This window comes from Semicossyphus pulcher, unplaced genomic scaffold (genome assembly GCF_022749685.1).
Source record: "Semicossyphus pulcher isolate SPU_LCO1_2020_fin unplaced genomic scaffold, fSemPul1.0.p SCAF_8, whole genome shotgun sequence".
Taxonomy (NCBI): Eukaryota; Metazoa; Chordata; class Actinopteri; order Labriformes; family Labridae; genus Semicossyphus; species Semicossyphus pulcher.
The window spans coordinates 21,655,390-21,682,619 of NW_027211759.1; the positions used below are offsets into that span (position 1 = coordinate 21,655,390).

The 27,230-nt window shown below is 44.9% G+C and overlaps 1 protein-coding gene across 1 annotated transcript in view; it reads right to left on the bottom strand.

The window, feature by feature from the left end:
• The window catches only part of abtb2b (ankyrin repeat and BTB (POZ) domain containing 2b), a 44,749-nt gene that overhangs the window by 8,211 nt on the left and 9,308 nt on the right, over positions 1 to 27,230 (bottom strand). Inside the window, exons 2-3 of the mRNA XM_069686007.1 lie at positions 9,104 to 9,253; positions 4,977 to 5,187 (exon numbers count right to left, since the gene is read on the bottom strand). Of these exons, the coding sequence (XP_069542108.1) occupies positions 4,977 to 5,187; positions 9,104 to 9,253 (361 nt within the window). The remainder of the gene's footprint in view (positions 1 to 4,976; positions 5,188 to 9,103; positions 9,254 to 27,230) is intronic.

A 27,230-nucleotide genomic window follows, 5' to 3' on the forward strand; every position in this document is an offset into this window, starting at 1 on the left:
GGATTAAAATAGAAATGATAGACAGGATTGACCTGAGCCTGAGAGAACAAGAGGGAATGTTATTATGGAGGAGAAGCAGTCTTGTAAACATTAGTGGAGGAATAAAAGAGAGCAGAACACAAGGTCTGCTGTGAACGTGGCGTTCTGAAAGTCATCTGGATTATTTGACTGCTCTCTTTCTGTCTGTCTTCATTGTCCTCCTCCTGTAGCCGTTCTTCTAACACCCTTTACAATCCACTGCAACGCCGCGTCTGGCCGGTTATCTGCTATTAATCCCTTCTTGTCTGTGCCTTTCTCTCACCATATGTGCCTGTGAACAATGACACATTACTGCGAGTGTTATTGTTCTTTGCTGTTACACCTATGTAGCCTTAATCAAAGTGTGTTAATGATTGTTTGAACACCGTCTCCGTGTTATCAGGAGAAACGGAGCTGCCTTTCTCCTGCTGTGATGTTATTCTTAGCGGTGGCCTCGCCTTTGTTCTGAGGAGATGCAAATACTTTAATGCATATCATGAATACAGATGGAGCATGGAGCGGTATACAAGCATATAGCTCCGTAGTGTGCATGCTATAGGGATTGTAGTTACTGTTAATGAGCACTGGGACCCCTTGTTGTGTTTACTTTGAGAAGCTACCTGTGGTTTCCTATAGAACAGCCCCTTCTGTGCAACAGCACTTTATCTTTATTCAATCAATGCTTTGTTAATAATGCATATTGTAAAGTGCCCCTTCTCTATTTTATCTGAAGGCTTCATAAAGCAAATATCAGACTTTTAAATGCCTTACTTAACGTAACATGAAGCCGAATTTGACACCACTTAAACGTTGTCCAACTGATACACACAAGCTAAAGGAAGCTTTTCATCAGCTTTATATTGACTTTAACAAATAAGATACGACAAGTCGGCATTAAATAAGACCATTTCAGACTTGCTGTCCCCTCTTTCTGTCCGGAGTATCTTCTAGCTTTTCTGTCAAGTATCTCTTAAAGGAGCAGTTCCCCCCTGGAAAAAGCCGCTGTCAGTCAAAGCTGGTGTTCTCTGTAATCGATAGAAGCAATAATATTTGAAATTGGCGCCACAGTTGTGGAGAAAGTTGTACAAACAGCTTGTGGTTTCGCCCATTCTACATTCCTACAACACCCAGCATGCATTGCGCCCCTCCCTCTGAAAGGAACGGCCCAGTGAGAGACGCTGGAGTGAAATACTACCGTTTTGCTGCAGGCACGGCTGAGAGCAGTACAGACTCTGAAACACGATGAGAATATACCGGTGGATCGTCTAAAAAATCTTCAGGTCTGCAGTCTACATTTCAAACCTGACGATTCTGAAGAAGACATGACATCGGAGGCGGGCGTCCTAGATTGAGGAAGTGTAGTTTAGCAAGTTTTCCAGGGCCCATTGGACAAGCAGATAGCGTCCTCCAAAGGCACAGAGCCAAACTGCATTGCTTTTCTACCATAATGGCATTAGCTCCCCGTAATAGCATGACAGGACTGAGGTTAAAAAATGGCGAACTAGCCCTTTAAATAACCGCATTGAATTTTAAACCTGCTGTCCCCTCCTTCTGTCCGTTTTATCTTCCAGCTTTTCTGTCAAATATTTCTTAACTGCTTTATCAGACTGTGATCAGTCAGGAGGAGGGACCCTGCTGTCGCCCAGGCGTGACGGTTAACAAGCAGACAAGGGGCTGATGGGATGGAGGAGGAGCAGGAGGGGCTAAATGGGTCTGATAGATGCAAATAAGGAGAGTTGAAGTGTTTGGGAAACGGCTGGGAGGCAGGTGGGGCCTGTCCTAATGAAGACGGGGGGTTGGGTGGCAGTTTGGAGAGTGATAAGAAAGTCATGTCGGGGTGAGGAGGAGCTTGGGAATCAATGTTATTGTGCTAATGGGATTCACTCAACACAAACTGGGCTGTGTGGGTCTGTGCATGTGTGCAAGTCCATCTTCCTGAATGCCAACCTGCTTCTTTACTGCATGCTTCCAGGCGTGCACATGGCACTGGGACTAATCCAGAGCTAAAGCAGCTCCAAACAACCGTCACAAGCTTTTAACACTTATTGATCCATAAGAGAGATTTTCTGTATCCTTCACAGCATTTCACAGCCTGTGATTAAGTGAGGAAAATGTAATAAGAATAATCACCATTCTCCTCTCATCGCCAGAAAATAAAATACTTTAGCTGCAGCTTTCAGACCAATTAACCTTTACTGTTGGACGAGTGTGTGTAGACAATATATACACAAAAAATACCAATCACCACCAATTAACCAAGGCCATATGTGTGTACACACCTTTGCCAGTGGCCCACGACTCCAGACAGATGGAGCGTGAAGCTCTGGCCCCTCTCCCACAATTCATTGCTCCCTCTTTTTCTCAAGCCCTTCTCCCTCTGTGCCCCTCTCATCTGACCCCTGCGTCTGGGTTATACCCCTCAGCCTGAAACACAAACTTCAGCTTGGTCAGAGAGTCAGTGCGACATCAAAGCGGAGACGCCTCTTCACACTGAAACTAGATAGCGCTTCTGGCTAGCCGTGTGACCCCCACATGCTAAGGCTGCACACTGAGAACAGCAGGATGTAGACACACACAGACTTAGACACACAAACTTTCCCACACACAGGAGCACGTATAAATGTTGGATCTGATTCATGGCACCTTTTCTCGCCGCCACCTGGCCGCTCGGCTCAAATCGTGGTCAGGTGTGTTTGAACTCTCTGACATGAAAGCAGAGACTTTTCACCCTGCTGCACTGGTCACATATGTCCTGAGTGTCATTTGTCCTGAAGCCAATGTTGTTAAGAAACTTCAATGAGGTCTTAAAGCAGACCACGTCATGTGCTGCAAAGGGTCAAAGTTAACCACTGATCTCGAGTCAGATTACTCTCACAAAAGGCTCCATACGGGGAGGCGTAACCATATCTGATGTATTTGTGGTTAAAGAGAAGCCCCAATGGCTACTTCTTATCACAGCAACACATCTATCCATTAGTGCTGCCTTCCATCCGCTGAGGGAAGCAGCAGGGTCAGGGTGGTCTGTTCAGTAGTTCTAACATTAAATAGATTATTTAATATTGGCAGCACTCAAACAAAGTTGTAATTCTCTGTGCTGTGGCTTCAAAAGTGGAGTTGAAGTCGACATATAGGCTCTGGTGCCTGCCTCACACTTAATGCAACACCACCGGTAACAGCTACGTCTGAGCACCAGATTTAAAGGATCATAACAAAAAGGGCGTCTCTCTCCGAGTCCTGACGATTCTGCAACAAGGCTCTCGCCAGTCTCCCTATAATGTTTGATGATGTGGCCCACACAGATTTGGCGGTTTTGGGTTTCCACCAAAGATTCTTATAAAGCTTTCAATAGAGGGTGAGCCCGAGAGATTGAGAGGCCCGTTGAAGGAGAGAAGTGCGCTCGCTTTGTAATCACTTCCAGGTTTGCTCTGCTGTACTACCTGAGTCTGACATGCTAACATCTACAGTCCTACAGAGAGGCATGTAGGGATGTCTAGAAAGAACAAGAGAAAGTTGCAGATGTTTCAATGTACGATGATAAATTATTTCATCCTGCACACATGAACCAGGCTGATATACAGCCGGCATATAAAACATCTGAGGATTTAAAGAAACAGTCAGGAGAGGGGTTTATATGTGTTCGGTTCTCTTTGATGCTAATGAGGAGCCCACCTTTGCCCCATCACACTGTGTCTGTTCACTATTAAATGTATGGGAGCCAGCTGGCTGTGTGCGTACGCAGGCTCATGTGTGGAAGTATCTGGCTGACTCTCCCAGAATCATCTTTCATGTTATTCCCTCATCATTACTTAACAACGACAAACAGGTACGTTTCCAGAGGTTATCACCTTAACTGAGGAAAACAAACACACAAACATTCAACCTATTAATCACAGCCCGCTGAACACACTAAGAGGGGGCTGCATCCCATTTGTAGGTTGATTGCAACCTTTAGACAGGCCTCCATACATCAGTATAAAGGTGTAATTAACCTTTACACATAAAAGAGCCCTTTCTACGGACATGGTAACTTATAGTTACTCTACACGCACACACACACACACACTCAACATGTGTCTGAGTGTTTTTCTCTGCGAGGGCAGAACCCAGATGTGTGGGCAAGCTGCAAGTACTTTTCTCTCACACACACACAATTGTAAGTAACAGTGTTACCTTCACAGTTTGCACAAGTCTCTCGAGCTTGTTTAACTGAATCTCATCATTATGGAACTGTAAACTGCTGTGAGTTTTATACATTTGTTTTGGAAGTAAAGAGACATGACTCAGATCAGGTTTACTGTTCTTTCTGTGGAAACCCCATAAAATGAAACGTAATTTCCTGAGACTTATTAAAAAATGTTGAAACCAAAAACCGAACACTTACAAATATAAACTTGATTCTCGTCTTTGCACTCAGGATGTCAATATATTTTAACCATTTGTCTCAGGACTGAAAAAACACAAGAATTACCATAATTGTTCTACAAAGGCGACCCGAGGAAGATCTGAGGAGAGCCTAACAGAATTACAGACCATTAGCACCTCCTAAAATCCCTCAAACCACCAGTCTGCAATCTAATTAACACTCTAAAGGTGCAATTCTACCTTCTATCAGACTAACATTAGCACCTGGAGTCCTGCTTACCTGTAATTTACCTACAGACAATTAACACTTCAATGACCAGAGGGAAATACGGTAAAGAATGGCTGAGAAAGAGAGGCGCTCTGGGAAGAAGCTGCTCACTTGATTAGAGCCTGGATGTTTGTGTTAATTAATCAAATTTCCGTCACCCTAATAAACCGAATTATTTTGAATAACACATCTAATAAGAGGAATAAAACAGCGACTGGAGATGATGGAGTGTGGATACATAACCTAACAGGAAAGAAAAAAAACCTCTGCATGTGTGATTAGAGCTGTGATTTCACTGCCTGCTTGGCTCGTCACGCATGACTCCCACCTCTCTTTGCTAAGTGCCATGCGTGGGGGATCCAAGTTGGGATTCTCCATGGACTCCATTTGCGGGCAGCGCAGGAAGTAGTAAAGGGTGTGGAGGGCGTCCGGCGACCAGGACACGGGCTGCTGGGGACGGGCATGACGGGCGGGGCTCAGGCCTGGGCGCACTGAGCTCAGGCGCTGCATGTGGTGCATGGCGCGGGACACCAAGTCACCTGGAACAGAAGATGTGAGAAAGATTGGATTAAATACATTTGATCAATCAGCAGTGGAAAGTTGGTCCTGAAATTACAAAGTGGCGCATTATAGAGGTAAAACAAGAGTCCTCAGTGCTCCGTATAAACCCTGTTGGCTCCTAATCCTACTGGATTTCCCCTTTTCCAAAACCACTTATATTCAACCTTCCTTTAATCATTACTCTCTCTCTCCATGTCTCTAGTGGTATCTGCCATTAGCAGCGTCATTATCAGTGAGCACAGCCAGACGGCCAGTCTAAACAACCATTCATCTTTAACCGCTGAAGGAGTTAATGGGCTAAGAGACAGTTGATCACAGGCTCTAATGAACCGCTCAACTGTTTCTATATTGACGCATTTCAATCACAGCACTCAGCTCGGTAAGGTGGAACGGTGGGTGTCAGACGCATGATAAAATCAAGGTCAAGATCTGTGTTTGAGTGCTAAAAAAGTCTAAATTTGTCTCAACCATGTGTGTGGAAAACACAAGAAATATGCAGCTTATAAGAGGATACGTCCACCCACGCTGTGAGGTAAGTGAGCAGCCATGTGCAGCTGGACGGAGGCCAGTTCAGATAAGACTGTGTTCCTTATAATATATGAACTTTATTAAGGAAAATATGGGCGGATAGATGCAGGGACCAAAAAAGGACTGTGTAGGGCTGCATGGAGCAGAGAGTGTAGATAACATCCTAGTGCTTGACCACAGGAGTCATAGCAGGAGACAGAATATCAGCTGCCACAGTGAGAGGATGTGGAGGAGGGGCAGCGTGATGGCGGTTGAACTTGGGATCGTGTAACGCTCATTTAGCATAATTACCCCAGGGTTAATTTCTAACCAGATTACTGTGAGTGGAAGGCTGCGAGGGGGGGCGAGGCTTCAGGGTTCAGTAGAGTGTGTGTAAGTCTATATTGAGGGGTACTTCGAGGGGGGTTATATTGAAGTGCCCCCCACCAAAAAAACAGACCCCACTTCAAGCTGAAGGGCCTCCTTTGTGTTAACCACCACCAGCAGCCCCTCCAGGAGGTCTCCCAGGAATTCTTGCCCAAGATGGAGAGCCTCTCCCTGGCTTTTCCAGCATCATACTGTGCCCTGAGGCTTAACTGAGCTACAGGGGTCAGAAGGATATGAAATACTTCATTCTTAGCTTTTATTAGAGACCTTGTGAAAGTCTGGGGGTCAATAAGCTGTGAAGCTTTTTGAATACATATTGACAAAATGTGCCTTTTAGGTCAGTGGAACAAGATGATTAAAGGCTTTAAAGAGTAAGATCATTAGAAAATGTAGTACAAGTTTTTATCTGGACTTTTTGTGACCCCAGATGCTAATTGGCTTTACAGGCTTTAGCACAAAGCTCATTTCATATTGGCTTGTCTAGTCCTGATCCGTAGTATTTCCCAAAGTTAACTGGATGGCCACATAATGATGGTTTCCCACAGCTGGTGAAGACCACCACAGAGCTGAAAGTTAAAGGAGCAATTCTCCCTTGGAAAAAGCCACAGTCAGCCAAAGCTGGTGTTCTCTGAAATCGATAGAGGCAATAATATTTGAAATTGGCGCCATAGCTGTGGAGAAAGTTGTACAAACAGCTTGTGGTTTCACCCATTCTACAGTCCTACAACACCCAGCATGCATTGCGCCCCTCCCTCTGAAATACTACCGTTTTCCAGTCAAGGACATTGATCACTGCAGGCAATGGCTCAGAGCGGGACAGAATCTGAAATACGACGAGAATATACCAGTGGATCGTCTAAAAAGTCAGGGCTGCAGTCTCCATTTCAAACCTGACGATTTTGAACGAGACATGACATCGGAAGAGGGCGTGGATAGCAGGTTAGCAGGCTCCCTGGTCTCCGCCAGATGAAGCGTTTTACGTACGCTGACGGAGTTTTTCCAGGGCCCATTGGAGAAGCGGATAGCGTCCTCCAAAGGCACAGAGTGAAACTGCAATTTTTCCTACCATAATGGCATTAGCTCCCATTAATAGCATGATAGGACTGAGGTTGAAAATAGGCGAACTGGCCCTTTAAATGAATCTAAAGTTCAGTCTACTGCTTCAACTATATTTCCAACAGTTTTGGATGTTTAGCTGAAATGCCCAGTGTGCCGCCATCCGTTATCCATCATGTTTATGTACGCTGTGTGTTCACGCGTCTCGCCAAGTCCAGTCTAGCAGGCCTGAGCAGCTGAGTACAGATGCTCCTATGTCTGCCTGGTCTCTTGGGCTCTGATCAGAGTGCCAGGATCTCTGTTGTGTGTACGCGTATCACTGAACACATGTCTGTGTGGGGGTGTGTGTTTGTAGGCGCGAGTGAGTGTGAAGGATGCCAGCCCTGCCCAGAACAGCCCAGCTTCACACCGCCAGAGAGATGTGGCACAAAGAGACCACTGAGGGAGCGAGAGAAAGAGTGAGTCTGTGTTTGAGAGTGTGTGTACACTTTCTTAATGCCTCACTAACGGCGGCGGCGTATGAACGTGGCCTTGTGCTGCAGGAACAAATGGCAGAGTGTTAGCTCATTTGGAGAAGGAAACCTACCCTGACCCTCACAAACACTAATCTCCATCCCTCCTCCTCTCTCCCTGCACTGACGACCCCACTCTTCACCTCTCTACCTTTCCATCATTTCCCTCTGACCACCGCCCCCACCCCAAACTCCACACATCTCAACCCACCATGTACTCCATGCTCAAACCTAATCCCCTGACTTTCCAACCTCCATTCCTCCCCTCCCCTTTTTCTCACTTTTTAATGACTCTGCCTCTGCTGTCTCCAATCTCCATCACAGCCTGCAGTTTAAGCAAACCATATGTACAGTAGAGTACAGTAAGGCTGTGTGCATGTGGGTCTGCATGCCGTTCTATCTACCACTAAGTCCATCATGTGTACCTGGCAAGATGTCAAGAAATCCATCCAATCATTCAATCTATCGGGGATGGAGAAGGAAAGTCCCAGGGAGGTTCACACCTCTCAACAGCTTTACACTTTCCCTGACTTGATCCATGAATAAAGTCCCAGATTGAAGAGCCATAGTAATATAACACCCCTCAAAACCTGATATATAGGACTAGAACTTGAACTCAGGAACAGAGTTGTGATTGAATCTCCTGTAAAATATACAAAAAATGCTTTAATATCTCCGTATATCAAAATAAAATGGGTCTTCCTCCCTAAATTCAAACCATAGATATGTTGCTGGCTGTAAGTTGTGTGTGCTTTGAATGTGTTTTAAATAAAGATGAATTGAAATAGTGTTGAAATAACTTCACCTTTTTCCCTCTGGGATACCCCCCAAAACAGACTGCGTCTTATATTCCTATGCGACTTATATTCCAGATTTTACGGTAAATCTTTTATGAAAAGTATGAAACTATGCAGGGGAGATGAGAACTGGCGCCACTCTTCTTCTTCTTCTTCTTCTTATAAAACACAGGACAGTAATCATTATCACTTTACTCTCCAGAGCTCCATGTGTAGATAAACTATTGCACTGCTTATTTTTAGAAGAGTTGCATTAGACGACTTTCACAATAAGGCACAAGTCGGGGCTTATCCTCAGACACAAAGTGATAAAACTATTATCTCTGCTTGGCTCTGGCTGTCTGAAATAACAGGAGGAAGGTTTCTGTCTTCCACAGCTGTTAACATTGTGGGTATAGCAAGTTGTGTACAATAAGTGTGCAGCAAATGGTCGAGTATTTAAAAAAGTATCAACATTAGTTTAAAACTTCTGGGAATGATCACTTGTCCATAATAACAAGAACGCCTTGGAGCTTCACGGTTGTTCCTTAATGATTGTTAAAATAGCTCAGAAGAATTTAGTAGATTAAACATAACGTGAATAATTTAGCTAAAAGATCCCAGACCGCACTCTCTTCTGGACAGTGTGTACTCACTGAGTTCAGAGATGCTGCCCACACAGGTAGCCAGCAGGGATTGTTCCAGTGTCCTCAGCTCCAGCTGGGCATAGGCATCCTCCCTGCTGTCCACAGACGTCTGCTGGTTCTCCGTGTAGGGACTGAAGTGGGCCGGCAGAGACAAAACACCTACGGGGACACAAACAGAGAGAGAATGGCATTCATGATTAATATGGTAATTTTGTGTGCAGACAAGCCTTCAGACTTTCTGCAACCATCCATCCACAGTGTGTCTTCAGAAGTCCCCAAACAACTGCTGCTGGTATTTACATAGTGTGTTTGTAATTCTGCTAACATGTAACCCACACTGCTAAAGGGCAAATAAACACACAGGGGAACGTGAGCCTTGCTCTCAGCGCATTCAGGAAAATAAACAGAGCGCGTAGAGACATCAGGCTAATACAAACAAAACAAATGCACACGGCATCCGAAGCAGGCCGAGGCCTCGCAGAAACAATTAACAAGACAGACTGAGAATGAGTTAAGAACTCAGCACTAATGCAGCTATTTATTAACATTTAAACCATGGACATTATAAAGCAAATACAACACACACTGCTGCATGCTTTTATCTGCATATAATTTGCAGAACTAGTAAACTATAAAGGTTTTTATAGGAGATACATGATGGTTAAAGCAGTATAGGAACACTTAGTAATATGAAGGTATGGTATGGGGTTATATGTAGGTTGTCAGCAATCAACAGAGTGCTGAAGGGGTCAAAGATCACCGGCAGCCCAGGACTCTAACAACCCTCCTCTGACCCTTTTTCACACTAACACATTGACGGGAACAAACAGTGTCCAGTTCTGAAGAAGGACGATTTGCAATTTGTTACAACTTCTTGATTTTATAGAATAAAAACATTGTTCACTAACACATACAGTTTTAAGCATTAGTTTGAAGTCTTAGTTGTGGATAAAAACTACACTGTTAAAGATAAACTGAACAGTTAATAGTGTTAGCTAATGAAGTGAAATGATTTAAGTCCCTAAAATAAAACAATGTCATGGTTGATTTCAAGGATGAAATAACTGAGTTTCATCTAGCAGGGTTTTCCATCTACTATCATTGCTTGTGATGTAACTTTGGTCAGTCTAGAACACGTGTGGTATTTCCTCTTTGAATGGACCCTCTGGAGACTCAGCCCAACCCAGACATCCCAGGCAGCGTTAGGAGAATACAGTTGTTTTTAATACAAGTCAAATTTAAGTAAAGTGAAAACTCACAATCTGTCAAGAAGTATCTCTTACTTTTATTTATGAGGTAAGATAGGAGACACATTTCATAGTTAAGCATCTGTTTTGCTTTTCTAATGTAGCTACATGACAGCCGGCTGTCAGGCTAATTGCTGGTGAGGAGATAACATCCTACTTAAAATATCCTAAGATGTCATCCTGTTGTTTAACGGCTCTAGCCTCCCTGTGTTTGTTGTTCTTCACTTGAAAGGGATTAAAGTTCAGACATGAAAAGGTCATAACACAAACTGCACTCACACCTTCATTAGATTTTGCTCTTACACAACCGCAGAGAGAGTGCTGTTAGCTACTGTTTGGCTGGTTTATCTGGGCTAACACGGTTAGCTGCCCAAAGGTTGACCTTTATTTTGGCTTCACAATCAGAGGTGAGCTTTCCGCCAAGCCAGAGGAAATGAGTGGGAGATATTTGGGGATAGAAAAGAGAAGTGGAAAGATGATCAGTGCAAGTTTGTGATTTATTCATAAAGCTTAAGGGAAAAAAAGCCTCCTCATCTCAAACTTTCCCAAAAGGGAAAAGATGGGCTACTATCCCTAAAATGACATTCCCATGTGCTTCCGGCAAGCGTCGTCCTCTCATTGGAATCTGAGGGGGATGTTGAAAATAAAATCGCTGATGTGTGTAGAAAAAAAAAAAATTCCCATCATCTTACTCTGAAGTCTGCAACACCCTGTGACACAGGAGGAGATTGAACTTTGAAAAGAACCGAGCAGGCTGAATCCAGCAGCACTGCATATTGCATCTGGATAAAGTGAATACAAAGTATGGACACAGAGTATACTGTCTAGTTTTGATCTGATTAGCAGCAGCTGAGATACCAGAACTGTTTACAAACAAGCCGTGGATACTTAGCGACTGCCTTATTGCAAACCGTGTGCTGCTGGTTACACAGGATGATGCAGTGAGTGGTTTGTGTTATGAGTGAAGCAGCACAACTTGTGCAGTCTGTCTGAAGTGACAAACGGGATTTGTTTATGTCATACTACCCCCGGAAAAAGTCACTGTCAGTCAAAGCTGGTGTTTTCTGTAATCGATAGAAGCAATAATATTTGAAATTGGCGCCATAGCTGTGGAGAAAGTTGTACAAACAGCTCGTGGTTTCGAACATTCTACATTCCTACAACACCCAGCGTGCATTGCACCCCTCCCTCTGAAAGACGCTGGAGTTAAATACTCATGTTTTCCAGTCAAGGACACTGATCGCTACATGCAATGGCTCAGAGCGGTACAGAATCTGAAATACGACGAGAATATACCGGTGGATCGTCTAAAAAGGCGGGCGTCCTAGATTGACAAAGTGTAGTTTAGCGAGCTCCCTGGCTTCTGCCAGATGGTGCGTTTTACGTAGTCTGGTGGAGGTTTTCCAGGGCCCATTGGAGAAGCGGATAGCGTCCTCCAAAGGCACAGAGCCAAACTGCATTTTTTCTCTACCATAATGGCATTAGCTCTCCGTAATACCATGATAGGACTAAGGTTGAAAATCGCCAAACTGGCCCTTTAAGTCCAATCATAAGGGCTGTGTCTAATGGATCACTTTGCTGCACACACGCTGCTTGTCCTGTAGCAATCACAGTCTAAACAGCAGCATGGCATCTACTCTGTATGGACACAAGCACGTATAGTATAGGTCATCTCTCCGACAGCATGTGCAGGTTCAAACATCATATAGTGGATATGACAGGCTGTACATCAACAGCTCCATAAAAGACACTGAGAGGGAAATGTTACAACACAGATTTCTCAACACAGAGGTACAGGGAGAGTCCACAGGAGAGCTTCCTAAATGAAAACATGTTGAGAATTAAAGATTTGTTCGCTCCAGCAGAGTTCTGCAGCCAAAGGAAATCTAGTCTCATACAAAAAGTGTACACCACCTCTCTCTCTCTCTCTCTCTCTCGTACTTTGCCTGCACCATCTGACTTGTATAATATGTGCTGACTCCCCGGTTAAGCACAATGGAAACGGCTGCCTCTAGCAGAGCACCGCTGCCACAAAGAAACATGCACGTCAGACTGCCAAACAGTACACAAGCTTCAACACATCGCTGCTCACACAAGCACAAACATACACTCTCGCCCGTGCATATAAAGTATGTTTGATGTGTCACTTCAAGTATTTTGGTAATTATGATGAGGGCTCTGCTTGTGCAGGTTGTAAATCACTGTTAATCATTCCTTAAAAGGGCACTTAGCAATCATAAATGTGGGCGAAGCAACAGGAGATCTAACATTTAACAGACTTGTGTAAGCGAATCACTATTTTAACACCCATTCTTCTTCTTATTTTCACTGAAAAATAAAGTTTATGTTCTGGGAAGTCTCCTGACCTTCCTCCCTGTTACACCATGTTTACTGTAAATGTGGCATATATGTAATCACATTTATAAGGCTTCATTCAGACTCATGCTTCCTGATGAGTGGGAGCCTCTCTGAGAGATCTGTCTCATTAACGTGGGAGAGGGTGTGTGGAAAAAGGAGAATGTGTCGGCACTCGGCAGGTGTGTGCAAGACCGTGTGTGAGCAATGGTGTGGAATTGAAGTTACTCTGACTCCATGAAGCGTGATTCACTGTAAGCGTCACATTGACGTTACTCCAGTGTTCAAACTCTCCCTATTTGCATAAAACATATTAAAAGCGGGGAAATAAAAACCTAATAATACCCAGACGACTTAACCAGCGGAATAAACCGATACAAACAATTCAAGCGCTGTGAAAGCTTTCCTCTTTTAAGAACTATTTTCAGAGAGCATTACAAGGTCAGCTTCCAGCTGCTTCTTGATTTGATGCATCCTGCAGTTTCTCCTTGTTACTTTTACAGAATTAGCTTTAGCCTATATTTAGCAGCATTACTAAAATAGACACGTCTTAGTGCTGCAATCCTTTAGAAATGTGTTTCAATTGATTTTGCAGTATTCCTTCAAAGCTGTGACTTTCACCAGCACTCTCTCAGTAGTTCCCACAGTCCCTCCCCGTTGCGTGCCTCACCGCTGAACCCCAGCCTGCGTCATCCAGGCCTGATGTAGGTCTGCAAGCCAACCAGGGCCTGTCCCCACCACCACCGCTAACATCATGAGCACCAGCACTTTATAAATAATTTTTCTCTGGCACAGAGATGCCGAGGATACGACAAAGAGGAGGGGATGAGAGGGGGGCTGAGGGTTTGGTGGAAGACATATGAGTCATGCAGAGGAAAGGAGGGTGGGGGGGACAGGAATATTTGAGACTGGGAGAAGGGTGAGGCAAGGAAAGACAAGTGGCACAAGGGATTCATTCTCTTGCGGCCATTATGGTTCCATTTCTGAGGTTGACCCTGCAAATGTCATGTGGGAATCCCAGCTACAAATCACAGCTGAGACTTACCACAGAGCCTGCAGCAGCCCCAAGCTCATCCAAACTATCTCTCAAAACCATTACAGCTCGGCCTCGCTCAGCCAAGACATCACTCACAATGACATTGGACATACGGCCATAACAAGATGTTCAACAAGTACTTTTTGTTATGCTGAAAGTTTTTGAGACTGTGCCCAGGAGACAGACTGCCACTCTCTATAAAGCTAGTTGATGAGTCACATCACATTCACAGAGAAATAATATAGCTGTGAAATTTAGTTTCAATATATTAGCTGCAGTCTGTAAAAGCCAATCACGTATCAGCAGGCTGCGGCGTGTGCAGGCAGAACAGTCCGCAAGGAGAACAAAAGCAGCAGCAATGACATCCCGGCTCCCATCACCGGCTATCTGACGACGATTTAGCTTCTTATTCATCTCTATAAACAGACATCTGCATGCTAACAGCTAACAATCTGTTCTAGACCTAAAAGTCAACTTGGGATAACATTTCCCTGATGCATTGTCATGAAAGCTGTTCAGCATTCAGAATAATTAAAGTAAATAACAAAAAAAACAGGTTATTTTTCTGTAAACAATGCAGCACGCGGAGAAGGAAGTTTATCACTAACTGCTGGCTGCACGCCAGATGTTCACCGTCGTCAGACTATAGCCGATGGGATCCGAGATTGCTTTTGAGATATCTCATGTTATCTCTCCCAAGGTCACAATTTGTTCTACTCGACTCTAAGTTTGTGTGTTTTTGTAATCAAGCTTTGGAGGACTTAATAGCTTCTTCTCCTTCAGCAAATATGTGGAAGATATTTGGGTTTCACTTTCGATTACAAGGCGGAAAAGGCGGCTAGAGAAAACTTACGTCAAAACATTCTTTTTATCTCATGTAGGTTAAACAACTTATATCATGCAACAACAAACTTCTCTTTAAGGTATGAAGACCTTGAATATATTTAATGTGTTGGCCTATTCTTTCACATTTCTCAGCACTGATAAAAGCACATTCTCGGGTCATAATTTGTCTGTGTGTGCTGATTTGTTTTGTCTACTAGGAGAGTGTGTGAAAGACACAAGGACATGATCAGCTTTGCCCCTGCTGATAGAATGCCTCAAACGAAGGAGTGTGTGTGTGTGTGTGTACGCACACAGAAGTGAACACCTGCCATGCCTCCTTTAACAGCCTCTTCATTCATGACAGGGTGGATGGATCAGAGAGTTGAGGAAAGGGGGCTTCAAAGCGACTTCCCCTGCCCAGAGAGGAGCTCTGATTCTGGGCCAGGAGGGTCTATGCTGGTCCCTGTGTGGAGGCTGGAGGGTAGATGCTCATACAATAGATCAGTGTATAACAGAACTGTTATTGGGTGTTGGTATTTATCACCCTGACAGTATCTGATCTGCTCTGTATTTGAAGGTGTTTTTGACACAACAAAAGACGCACACATGCTCCTTGTCAGTGGAATCCAGAGGCCAGATGTGATGGTTCTCTCACACGCCCGGCCTCTTGTTTTCCACACTTAAAGGCTCCCAAACACCTGTTTTTCACACATCCAGCCTCACCCACACACACCACATTCTTCTCTCCGTTTTTAAGAGACTCACTGCCACACACGGGTCTCTCGCTGGAGCCGCTGAGCACGATTTCTGCGAGAACAACAGTGAGATTTATGAATGAGCTTGATTGTGTGTGTTTGAGTCTGTAGAGCCATAGGGAAAAGCTTTGTTCGGATACACTAACAGCAGTGTTTAAGCATATGGGTTTAAATATATCCATGTATTTGCTTACTCTGGAGGCCTCTCATCATACTCTTTATCTAAACAGGATTCAAGTGGGACAGAGGGGCATTTAGAAACTTAAAGTGCTCTATTAGTATTTGGGCTAAAAATAATCGTTCATCTGACAAGTTAGCATAAAAGGGGTTCTTTCAAAATGTGGATTTCGGGGCGGACAGAGAAGCATTCATGAGCTGAAGCTGCGTACAGTGCACTTCACTATATCTGTGTGAGCAATAGATTTTACTGATTAAAAAAAGGCATCTAAGTTACTGATCTCCCTCACACAGACACGCCTGTCAGTGCCTGATAAATCACAGACCGTGATAGACAAGCAACGCGGGGTCTGGTTCATGTCCCCCGACACCTCTGGCGACCCCCGGCTGCAAGGGGTCAGAGGTGGCGCTCAGCTGGGGCTAAAAGAGGATGTGACCTTATCAGCTGTGTAAAAAGGGGGCTTCCCTAAGTCACCGAGCGAGAACACCCACACACATCGTTAATCACTGCACGACACAAGCTAAGATGGAAAGAGAGGAAAGTTCCTATATTTGGTGGATGTGAAGGAATCTTGTGCAGGGTTAAAAAGGATTTCATGTGCCTGATCTGCCTGCTCCTCCCAGGCTGTTTAGAATTAAGCATTTGGCTTGTAAAGATGTTATCGAGGAAGTTGAATCACAAATAAGGATAAAAGGATTTGAAAGTATAAAACTAAGATATGAAAGTGGGGAACTTAGTTCCTGCCCAAAAGCTGGAAGAAAGACTTTTGGCTCCTTCTGTCCCCAAAATCCCAGAGTGCAAAGCCACAAGGATTAGATCTGAATCTCCACATGAGGCACGCTGAATCTTCAAAAGGAGTGTGCCGTCTGTGCTCGGGAACTCTGACATGAGAGTTCAGTAATATTGTAAATATAACCTGAAGGAATATACAGCTGTTACTGTAAGCATAAGCTACTGGTCTGCTGTTTCGGATGATCCAGCAGGATGCATAAAACACCACTTTTAATGGTCTTAAAGGGGCCGTATCTTTTGAATGGATATTCTCAGATTTAATGGGTTTCACATTTTTGGGTGTTTATTGTTCACAGTTGAAAACTGCATAATTCTGTGTTTTTCCAGAATGACATTTTTTATAAGGCAGTCTCTGAAACAGCTGCAGGTTTCTACGTAGAACCTTGCTTTGTCTGAAATCACCGTCATTCACCATCATTCACCGTCATTCACCTCAGGCTGCCTTCATGCACTAGCTTGTAGTCAAGTCGTTGCCAAGATTTCAACTCACCATTCCAATACCTCCTGGTGATTCTGGCTCGTACATATAAGGCTGAATAACCAAGCCCAGAGCAGCCATGTTTTGTACAAATTTGGAGTGACAGTGCAGTGCGGCCGCTCCCCAACGTGTGCGATCCCACGTGGCTACACGGTGACTCCAAATACTGTCAGCCAATCGTGGCTAAGGTCTAACCTCTGAATGGCAAAATGGCTCGTTTGTTTTCCGAAAAATAATTAAATTAACATATTTATACAATTCTTAAAATGAAACAAACTTTACCAACGTGACTTAGACTTAGAATTAGAATAATAGATTGATGGCATAGCTAAAATATGAGGTGCTGAAACTATTATAACACATTAAAATTTCACATTTATTCATCCTTTTTGTACATCAGAAGACAAGCGGACATTACATTAGCAGTGTCTTGTTTTTTTTGGTAGCTTGTTAAGCAAGTTAAGGTGCTGGAAGAGACCTCTATCAATATTTCTAAGTTAGATAAGAAGGAGACTTGCAGCTAGTCAGATACAGTATTCTGTCGAATGATCGGATCCAGACAATATATACGTAGAACGTCCTCCCTTTTTGTTTTGATTCTGGGTCTGAAAGTGCGACAATGTAACTGCTACAGCTGTAAGTGTGGTCTGCACCTACCAACACCAACCCCCAAAGTAACACACAAACACACACAGCTGAATTAGGAGTGGTAGGAAGCGAGATGGCTTTGGTTTCCCACAGCCCTGAAAAATATCGCCATAAGCTCCTCTACACAAGAAACCCTAATCCTAAACATGACTTCAGCTTTCTCCCCCTCATCCTCTCCCCTCCTTTACTCCCCTCCTTTACTCTCTCTAATCATGTTTTATATTTTACATTCCAGGCCGACCGTGGTGCCTGCGGCTATCTAGTCTCAGTCGACATTCCCAGTTTCCATATGTGACGCCACTTCACTAAGGGTGCAGCACAGGGACATTATAGCTCCATTATTGGATGACTACGTTTTATAGGCTTTGCTGGATTACTGTACAGAACTGGGTCTGGGGACATACTGTACAGGAGAGGGAGGCTGGCTTTGTTTTCTCTATGACAGACGATGACGGACATTACACCGCACACATACTGTAATAACACAACCACATAAACATCTAACCTCAGACCCGCCCCCCTCATAACCAGAGCCACTTTTGCTGTTCAGATGATGTCATCATCCAAAACACTGCCAGGAGGTGAAGTGTTTGACAAATGAAAACACACAGGGGCAAAGTATAACGGGGGCACTTTACTTCAGAGAACAATCCTCATCAGTGTCATTTTAAAAAGTCAAAAGCTCCATCAGAAGGAACACATCAAGGGCTGCCTGTTTTATGTGCCCGCTTAAAAAGAAACCTCCCCTTTAAGAACAAACTGCCCTCTATTCACTTCTCCGGCTAATAACACTACGGGCAGCAGGCTGGGCAGAGAGGCTCAAAGTGTGTGTATGTGAGTGTGTGTTTGCACTAATTGCTCCCATTCTGTCTGTGTGATCAGCTCATTTTCTCTCAGCTGGACCCTGGAGAGAGACAGAACAGAGAGCCAGTCAGCTTGGATGGCAGACAACACGCTCATTGAGGAAAGGCACACAGCGATCGTGAGCACTGAGCTGGAGGTTCATATTCTTTTCAGGGGAGGGATCAGCAGTGATGTTCAGGTTTCAGAGGCCAGTTGGCCATGTGGGTCTCTCACTTTAAGTGAACTTTACTAAAACAAGTGTGACTTTTTCTGAGAGTGTGCTGTGATGGATGCTGGAAACCACTTTACCAGCACATTAACATGAACTCTGGCTGGTTTTGGAAGCCAGATGCTTTTTCACTATTCAGCCTTGAACTTATAAACAGGGTGATTCTCAGTTCATTTCAAACAGTCAAACAGGGAAGTTCTGAATGCTGATCAGCCTGCATGTAAAGGGTTTGAGTTGGCAGGACCCATTCACTAGATTTGAGCCAGAAGTAAAGCTTTATTTGCTCACCATTTAAACAGTTACACTCAATTTGTCACTTTGTATCCCTTGAATGCAATCTCAAATTCATAGTAGCCTAAAATACATCATAGCTGTGTCCCAATCCAGGTCTGCAGCCTTCAACGGCTGTATTTGAAGGCTGATTGCATCGAAAGGCTGTCCCAATTCGAAGGCTCCTTCACATGCGGCTGACAAATGTGTCGTCCTTTTCCCGCGCCCAACGTACCCCAAGATGCATTGCCAACAATAGCTGCATTACACGTTTAAAAAACCAACGGGCCCTTTAAACATATTATCTTTACAATAATAAGTTAAGTTACCTGACGTTAGTTATGCTAGCTAGTTAGCCCGCTCACTGCCTGTTGCTTTGCACCAGGAGTAGCATTTGGTGACGCAAGGGTAAGGGCGGGAACAGCCGGTGACACAAACAGGAAATCCTCCGTACACCAGACCGTCTCATTCAGTTCAGCTTTAGCGGCCTACGCAGGCTATGAATGGCACATCCTCTGTAGACCGCCTCCTTCGATGGATGCAGCCCCTGGATTGGGACACAGCTCATATTTCTCATGTATGTGACTTCGACTTCCTACTGATATTATGCAATATTGTAACGTGGCTCATTAGCTTGTTGATGTCTCTAAACAACTCAAACACAGATTTATGATTGAATAATTTCATACTTTCCCAATCGTTTTTCTTCATTGATAAACTTTCCCACCATGACAGCATAAAATTAAACATTAAACACTTCTGCTCCTGTGTGGCTCCGCTCCATTATCGCTCCAACCCCTGCCTGAATAACATCCATAAAAAGCACATTTGTGACTCACTGATTACTTATCTAAGATTCTAACTCTATTTCTAGCTCTCCTTTTGACTCTCTCTCAAACATTAGTCAACACATTAAAGCAGCATGATGTGCCTTTCCCACCTCATCCAAAGACAGTGGCAGGTACTTCTCTTTCAAAAGCATTACAGCAAACATAAACAGTCCTTCTCTACTTGCATGCTCAGAAGCTCTCGCTGCAGCAGCAACACGGTTCTCACAGTCCAACGAGCGGTTATGATAGAGGGACTTAGGAGTTTGACGTTTCAAAGCACTGGATGCAAATTCCCCGTTGTAAATCTAAAGCAGCTTTCTGCTGATTAACATTCCGCGTTGGGCTGGGTAGAAGGCAAAATCATGACGCAGAGCGGAGTGAGTCAAATGGGGGAAAAAAACAAGGGTGGGGGCGCGGCGGCGGTGGTGGATTATGATTAGGACTGGAGCTTCCCTCACTCTTTCAATCACTCCTTTACTTATTTCTCCTACTACTTCTTCTGCTCCTAAAATCTGTGCTCCGAGTTTCACAGCAGAGTGGAGAAGACCAGAGGACAGGAAAGGGAAACCACATTCTGGGCAGCCAGTAATTGCTGTTCACTCACACAGGCCTGCAAGTGTGTTGTACAGTATGTTTGTGTGTGTGTGTTTGTGTAGCTGCACAATATTTCATTATGGGTAAAAGTAAAATAAGAAAAAGTAAATGTTGAAAAATGTCCGTTAAGAATCCAAAACAAGACTACTCATTATACTGATTGGGTCCTAAAACAAGCAGATTATACTTCTGTCAAGCTGGAGCTCACTACTTATAGTGTTGGGTAGTTCTATAATAATATAATAATCTTAATCTTCAGGCTAACAACAGCCTTTTAAGCAAAGTAAATTGGTGAGTTGAGTAGATGTACTGTATATAGTGTAATGGCCAATCGTCAAGTCAATCACAAGTATCTCCAGTTTGCTTGCTTGAGTTAATGCAGCTTCCATTACAGGCTACAGACGTCTTAGTATAAGTGTTTAAAGCCTGCACAGTCAGCGGAATAAACAATAGAAGCCACATGTACTTCTAAACTATGTGTCGAGCATGGTTGCATTAACGTACGCACTACTAACATGCTCCAATTAAGCGTGCATTAAGAAGAAGCAGGCACTCACAGGCTGATTCCATCCCATTATAACCTGACATGGAGATAAATAGAGAGGATGAGTTTGCAGTATTTCAAGAGCATCACAACTCAGCAGCATTTGACAGCGGAGAACAGTGAGTGGACAGAGCGGAGCTTTGTTCAGAAAGGCCCACAGTTCTTTTGTCTGCAGTAATGACTGGGGCTGGTCCATTTACATCTGCCTCACTCTGCTGTTGTCCAGGCCATTGTTGACAACAACTGTCCGCACTGTGACAGACAGAGGAGAGGTGAGAGTTCGATGCTGGGAGGGGGAAGCATGTCGGTCGTAACATGGGATGGTTAGAGTGGGCAGAGGATCGACTCATACAATTAGTCAGGAAATCAATGCCACTATTGGAACATGTCTGAGAGTGACACACTGCCAATAAATCAAAGGACCACCCAATCCCAGACACACATGATGACACACTGATGAATGTCCCGCCGCAGTCTGACCACAAAGATATCAGAATTAAATAATGGTATGCACCAGGCATCCGGGGTGTCATCAAATCATGTGTGTGGCCATGAGCACAGATAGCTGCTCTAAATATCCTGTGTGTGTGTGTGTGACCTGGGTGTGGTAGGGACCTGCAGGGCGTGTCAGCATGTCCACCTCTTTAACCAGAGGCAGTAAACTACCTTTAACCAGAGCAGTCATCTCATTCAACTGGCTGTGTGACCCATCTGACACCCAAAGGGGTTTACAACCCACCCCTGACCCTCTCACACACACACACACACACCCTGGACCCTCCCTCTGTGTTCAGTGAGGGGTGTGTGCACACTGCTAAAAAGGGCCATCCTCTCATGCATTTATGTCCCCTTTTGACCCCCAAATCTTAACACCCACAAAGCACCCACTTACACACACAATGTCACACACTCACACCCATGCCACCCTCCTCTGTGCCCATGTGGTGGACAGCACTAAAGACACACTAAAAGTACAACAAAGCCTCATTGTGACCATGTCATCATTACTCAAAGGCGCACACACACGTACTTAGACACCTACAGTTACGATGGTTGTGGACCTGGGGCCTCCCCAGTGTGTCACAGCATGAACATAGAACGAGCTAAATCAATTTTCTGTTTCGAAGCTGTGTGAAAACCAAACTAAGGCTTTGATCACTGTTACAGCATCAAACATCACCCTGACTCATCGCTCCTGCAGTCCTGCCCTTCAAACGCAAAGCGAAACAGTGTTGCGACTCCAACACAAACAGCTCATGTACACAGTGTGATGAGTGTTTGCTGCTTCTCCTCTGCAGGGGGGCACCTGCTCGCACATTCCTCAGCCCGGGCTGGTAGCAACACAAACAAAGTTGTGGGAGGTGAGCGTGTGTGTGCGTTTATATGTACAAGCGGCGGTGTTTGTTGCCTTGTGTGTTCCCAGCTGTTGCCTCTGCAGGTGCTGCCGGCAATCTTGACTCAGTGTGTGTCATTGAATTACTTTATAAGGTCATCGCAGTGACTTCAGACAGGTTTAATCTACGTGGTGTGATTTAATGTGTCTGTCTGTGTGTGTTTGTTTGGGCCTCTCAATGTGTGTTTATGCACGAGTGTGTGTGTGTGTGTGTTTTATGCAGGTTATAAGAGGCTACTGTTCCGGAGGTCTCTATGGACCACCCACTGAAGCCCTCTCCTCTAAGCAGCAGATGGAAAAAGAAAGACAAGGATCGCAGATAGCACCTCCATAGAGACGGTTGTCTTTCTCAATCTCCTTCATATTTCTTCTGACTATAAAACCAGAGCACTTTAAGAAGTCCAAGCCGTGTCAAAGCTACAGGCCATTTGCTTTTTAACTGCGTTAGAAGCTGGGTAATTCTCACGAGTGTGTGTGATGCATTTCTTCCTGAGCATCGCAGAAGACCCGGTCAATTCGCTTTAACTGAAGTTCCCACAACTCTTCCCAAGCCGCAATGGCTAAATAATAGCAGGCAGACTTTAAGTCCTTCCTAACACACAGAAACTCACACCCTGGCACACACACATGTGAAATTAAATCTGGCCACATGTCTGTAACCATCTACGCCCTCAACAGAAGTTATTAAACCTAGCTTGGCAGGAAACAATCGATAAATCAGGAACGGTGCCGTGTTCTTGACTGAGACTGCGTTACGATGTGAGCAAAATCAGCAAATTGGGGGACTGAGAGAAAACTTTCCAGACTTGTATTATGTGCTGAGTGTCGGCCTCTAACCACCAAGGGTATTGTTAGTAAATCATGACGAGTGAGAGGTGCTAGCCACATCCTGACCACACACACTAAAAACACACAAACCCCTCTACCCTTCCCAGCGACACCAGCCTGCCCAGCGGAGACCCTTTAAAGGAGTGCTGTGCAGGGATGCTTAGGAGGAATGTTTGTGTGTAACAGAATGAGGGGGAAGAGGACTATTCTTGCACATGCTCTCGCAGCTCCTGTGCAAACAGCGGACTGAGTGACAAATCTGTTTTCATTCTCCTTTTCCCACTGTAGGGTCTTTCTGGGCTTGATGATGACGGCCGAGCATGTGTGCGGGCCCTGCTGATCTTCATCATCTACCCCCTCCCGGTCCTGACAGGTTTTCACTCGGCAAAATCTCTCTTTTCGGCTCAATCCATCTCCTTTTTTGAGTTCTTGCTCCAACTTTTAGTTCTTGTACTTCCTGTCCCGTTCCAAGATAAACAGCAGCCCCTGCTTTGCCCGCTCGGGAAACCCCATGACCACAAATGGCTAGACAGAGAGAAAGAAAGAGAGGCTCGTGGGAGATTTCATTCAACTGCTCGCCAAGTGTTCAGAGTTTGGGTTTTGACTACCCAAAAGCCTTAAGCCAGGGACACACACACATTGTTTCCCAACCCTGAGACAACTCCCTCTCTCCAGTTTCAGCCTGTGAAGTCTCAGGAGGGCTTAGAAAAACCGCAGGGTGATAATTAGCTATGTCTTACCTTCTGTCTCTTGAGAGAAACATGGGAAGAAAATAACACGGCGCGTAATGAAGATGGGAAAGGTCTGGGGAGAGCTTGTGTAAAGTAGCAATTCTGCAGGAGGACAGTGAAGGTATTTCACCAAGAGAAAGTTGGCAAAAAAGAAGACTTGTTAAGTCCCCTGCTGAAAGCCAGAGAGCTGAGCAGCCATCCACCGAACGATTCGATACACAGAGTTTACTTTGCATATTGAAAGTGATGCCTTCTCCAGCTACTGTCGGGTCCCAGAGAGCCTGACTCCAACAAGAAGGTCTCTGGCTGACCCTCAGCAAGAGGAGAACTGGCAGGATGCACGGAGAGATGGCTGCTCAGATGGACGAAAGACAGGAGGAAATGCAAAAGAAGGAAAGAGAAAGTTTGGAAGTTAGAAAAAACGGAGGGGATGTGAGCTTTTCCCTGATTTGATTTTCAGACAGCTTGCAGACATCCAGAAAAAAAAGGCTGCCCAATCAGAGAGCCAGATAGTGGTTGATGGAAGGGTTGCATGCAGAATTGCACAAGCCAGGGCATGAATAGTACTTGACCTCATTGTGCGAGCCAGCTAAATGCTGACCTCACCACTCTGTCGCTACCAGCATGAGTCGGTCAGAAGGTAATTACAGCCTTCAGTGCAGAAGCGCGCTCGAGCCAAGAACCGCTGGGCAGGTTCATTTCTTGCTCTGAGATTTTTTCTTTCGGGCTTGTCACTGTCCCTCGATCCTGTCATCCATCCTCGCTTTCTTTTCCACTTAGCTCGGCTTTTTTCTGGATCTCTCAGCACTGACCAAGGTAGATACATTAGATCTACTTTCAGCAGAGAGTCCTCATCTTCATCAACTTAAAAACGTGAAAACCTTATCACTTACGGTCTGGTGCACACAAACACAAAGTCTTATTGGTTTCCTTGTGCTTTCTTCTGCAGGAGACGATGATGGCATTTCAAGACTCATGTACGGTACGCAGGGAGCATCAAAAGAGACAACTGCTGGAACGAAGAATGAATGGAAGGAAGGAAGGAGACAGGGGTAGAGAGAGCGAGATGGCGCTCTTGGGAGGTTTCCACGGGGTCAGGACAAGACCAGGGGCCTCCAAGAAAGTTTGTCCCTCCCAGCGTGGAGTTGGAGATGATAGTAGTCCATGCAGACATGATGAATGCCAGGGATATCACAAAGACATCCTAATGAGTGTGAAGAAGCACTATTTGTCACACCTGCATCCAGGGGAAAAGGCGCTCAATGCTGATAGAGTGAATTCCTTTCCATCTCTGTCTGTCTCTTTGCTACTTATCAGTCTGTGTCTCTATCTCAAGTGATTTTCTTTCTATGCAAGTGCTGTTCTGTGTGTGTTATCTTTGTCTATTCAGACACCGGGGTAAAGCCACAATGTTATCAGAGTCCCAGAGACGAATCAAGACGTCTCCTGTTTGTGCTTTCACGTGTTTGCTTTCCTCTTCTAACGACCCTGCATGCTCCATTGTTCTCCAGACTTCAGATTGCACGCACTTTTAGTCGTGTCTGCAGAACTGATATCAAAACAAACACAATAACTTTGGGTAAAAGCTGCTCACACTCCACAGTTTGGTTGGGGCTCAGCTGACCGGCTGGGTGGGTGTCGCAGAATTTACGACATGCTGACCCCTTAGGCCGACTCCCTCCCCCCTTAGCCTGCCTTAAGCTCCTGACACATCTGCCCCTTTCAACCCCATCACCCAGACACACTCCTTTCTAGCACCTGACTGGACTGCTGAAAGGCTCCTTATGTAGTCACCTGCCAAAGTCAGACTATTAACTCAAGACAAAGAATTGTTTGAGCGTTAATGGAAGTAAGGTGTGCTGACCTCTCCAGCTCCACTTCCTCCATCTTGCCCTCTGTCAGAGCCAATGTTTAGCTGGGTCTTACATTATATATTTAACTGCTGTCGGGCTGCCTGTGAGAGAGCCTTTACAACCCCTTTTTAACAGAAGCACCATAAGGCCAGGGCACTGACACGCCGACACATGACTATACAGTACATGCACTGTATGGACTGTTCCCTAATGTGAAACACATGGATCATAATGAGAATGCTTGTTCAATAGAGCCCAAATTAGTCACACTTGTGTCCACAGGCCGCGCGGGTAGAACAAATGTCTTATCCTTACATGTTTAATAATCCCACTGGACTTACAAAGAGGTTAAACAGAGTCAGGTTTGAAGAGCTGATGAACATGTTGGCATTGTGGCTGTTTTTAGAGGCGGTGTTTTGCTCTTTGAGGTGGAGAAGAGAGGAAAGCATTGAGGGGTGTTTTGCACTGCGCCTGGCTTAAGCCATCGTCTGTTCAACTGCTGTCTGACTGACTTCCTGCAACGTCCAGTCCTCTGCATGAGGAGAGACACACTTCCAGCACAAAGTCACGCAGTACAATCCAATTCATATTGACAGACACATTATAGACAGAATGCACACAAGCAAAGCGTCGCCCTCACAAGGATTTATTGTTTGACAAAAGTCCAACCAAAGAAAAATCAATTTCTCCAAACTCCCTCGAACAAGGCGTCCTTTCATCAGTGTGAAATTCCACCACATACCCTCTCCTATCCCCTCTTCTATCTTCTCCCTCCAGCTCTCTAATGCTCAATAGGCAGATTATCTGAGCGTTGGAGAGGAAACTTGGCCACCGTTGCCGGAGTGCATCGTGTCCAGCACTGTCTGTGACCCTGCAGTGGCACACAGATGGCCGACACACTAAAGATAGACGGGGAGAGACACATCAGAGAGAGCCTAGTAATTCAAAGAAAACATCCAAAAGTACAACACATTCTCACATGGATGCGGGCCCACACATGCACGCTGTTATTGACAGATGTAACCCAGATTAGTGGGAACAAACCCAGAGCGACATATCCTGTGCAGACGCACACTAACGCCAAGTGCCAGGGGAGAGTTTGCTCTTGCAGGAGCGTGGGCAGTCAAGCTGTACAAGTTTTCCCTGCCACACAAACACAACACAGGATCAAACCCAAACATACTCCTCAGCGTTTTAAAGGGAAACACATAGACATGGTGATTATGTGTAATAAGGAGCCTCTTAAGTCTGCAGCGGAAACACAGGCTGGCCTGATGATGACTTTTCCAGTTTGGTCTGCATCTGTATGCTCACCTAACTCTTAAATCACAGCGTGTGGCAGGGAGTCACACCTGCATTTCAACGAACATGTTTTGTTTCTCACTTTCCCTCATAATAATAAACGTCTACTTTTGGTTGCCGATGGGATCCAAACTGTTTATTTTGGTTCCAGGAAGAAGTCCAGAAGTGGTGCAGATCTTATCAACAGAAAGAGGCTTAAAACTACAGCCAACGGTGTCCTGTCTTGACAGAGTCTGTTTTCCTGTGGCCACATGTGTTCCACATATGGCCCGTGCTCTAAATGCGCTCCTTCCCTCCACTAACCACAAGGGAATTCCAGGAAGCCTTACTGTACAGGGTTTTGGTCTAAATATGCTGCGTGCGCCGCTGTGGCTTTTTTAATCACCACGTGTCTATCGGGATGAC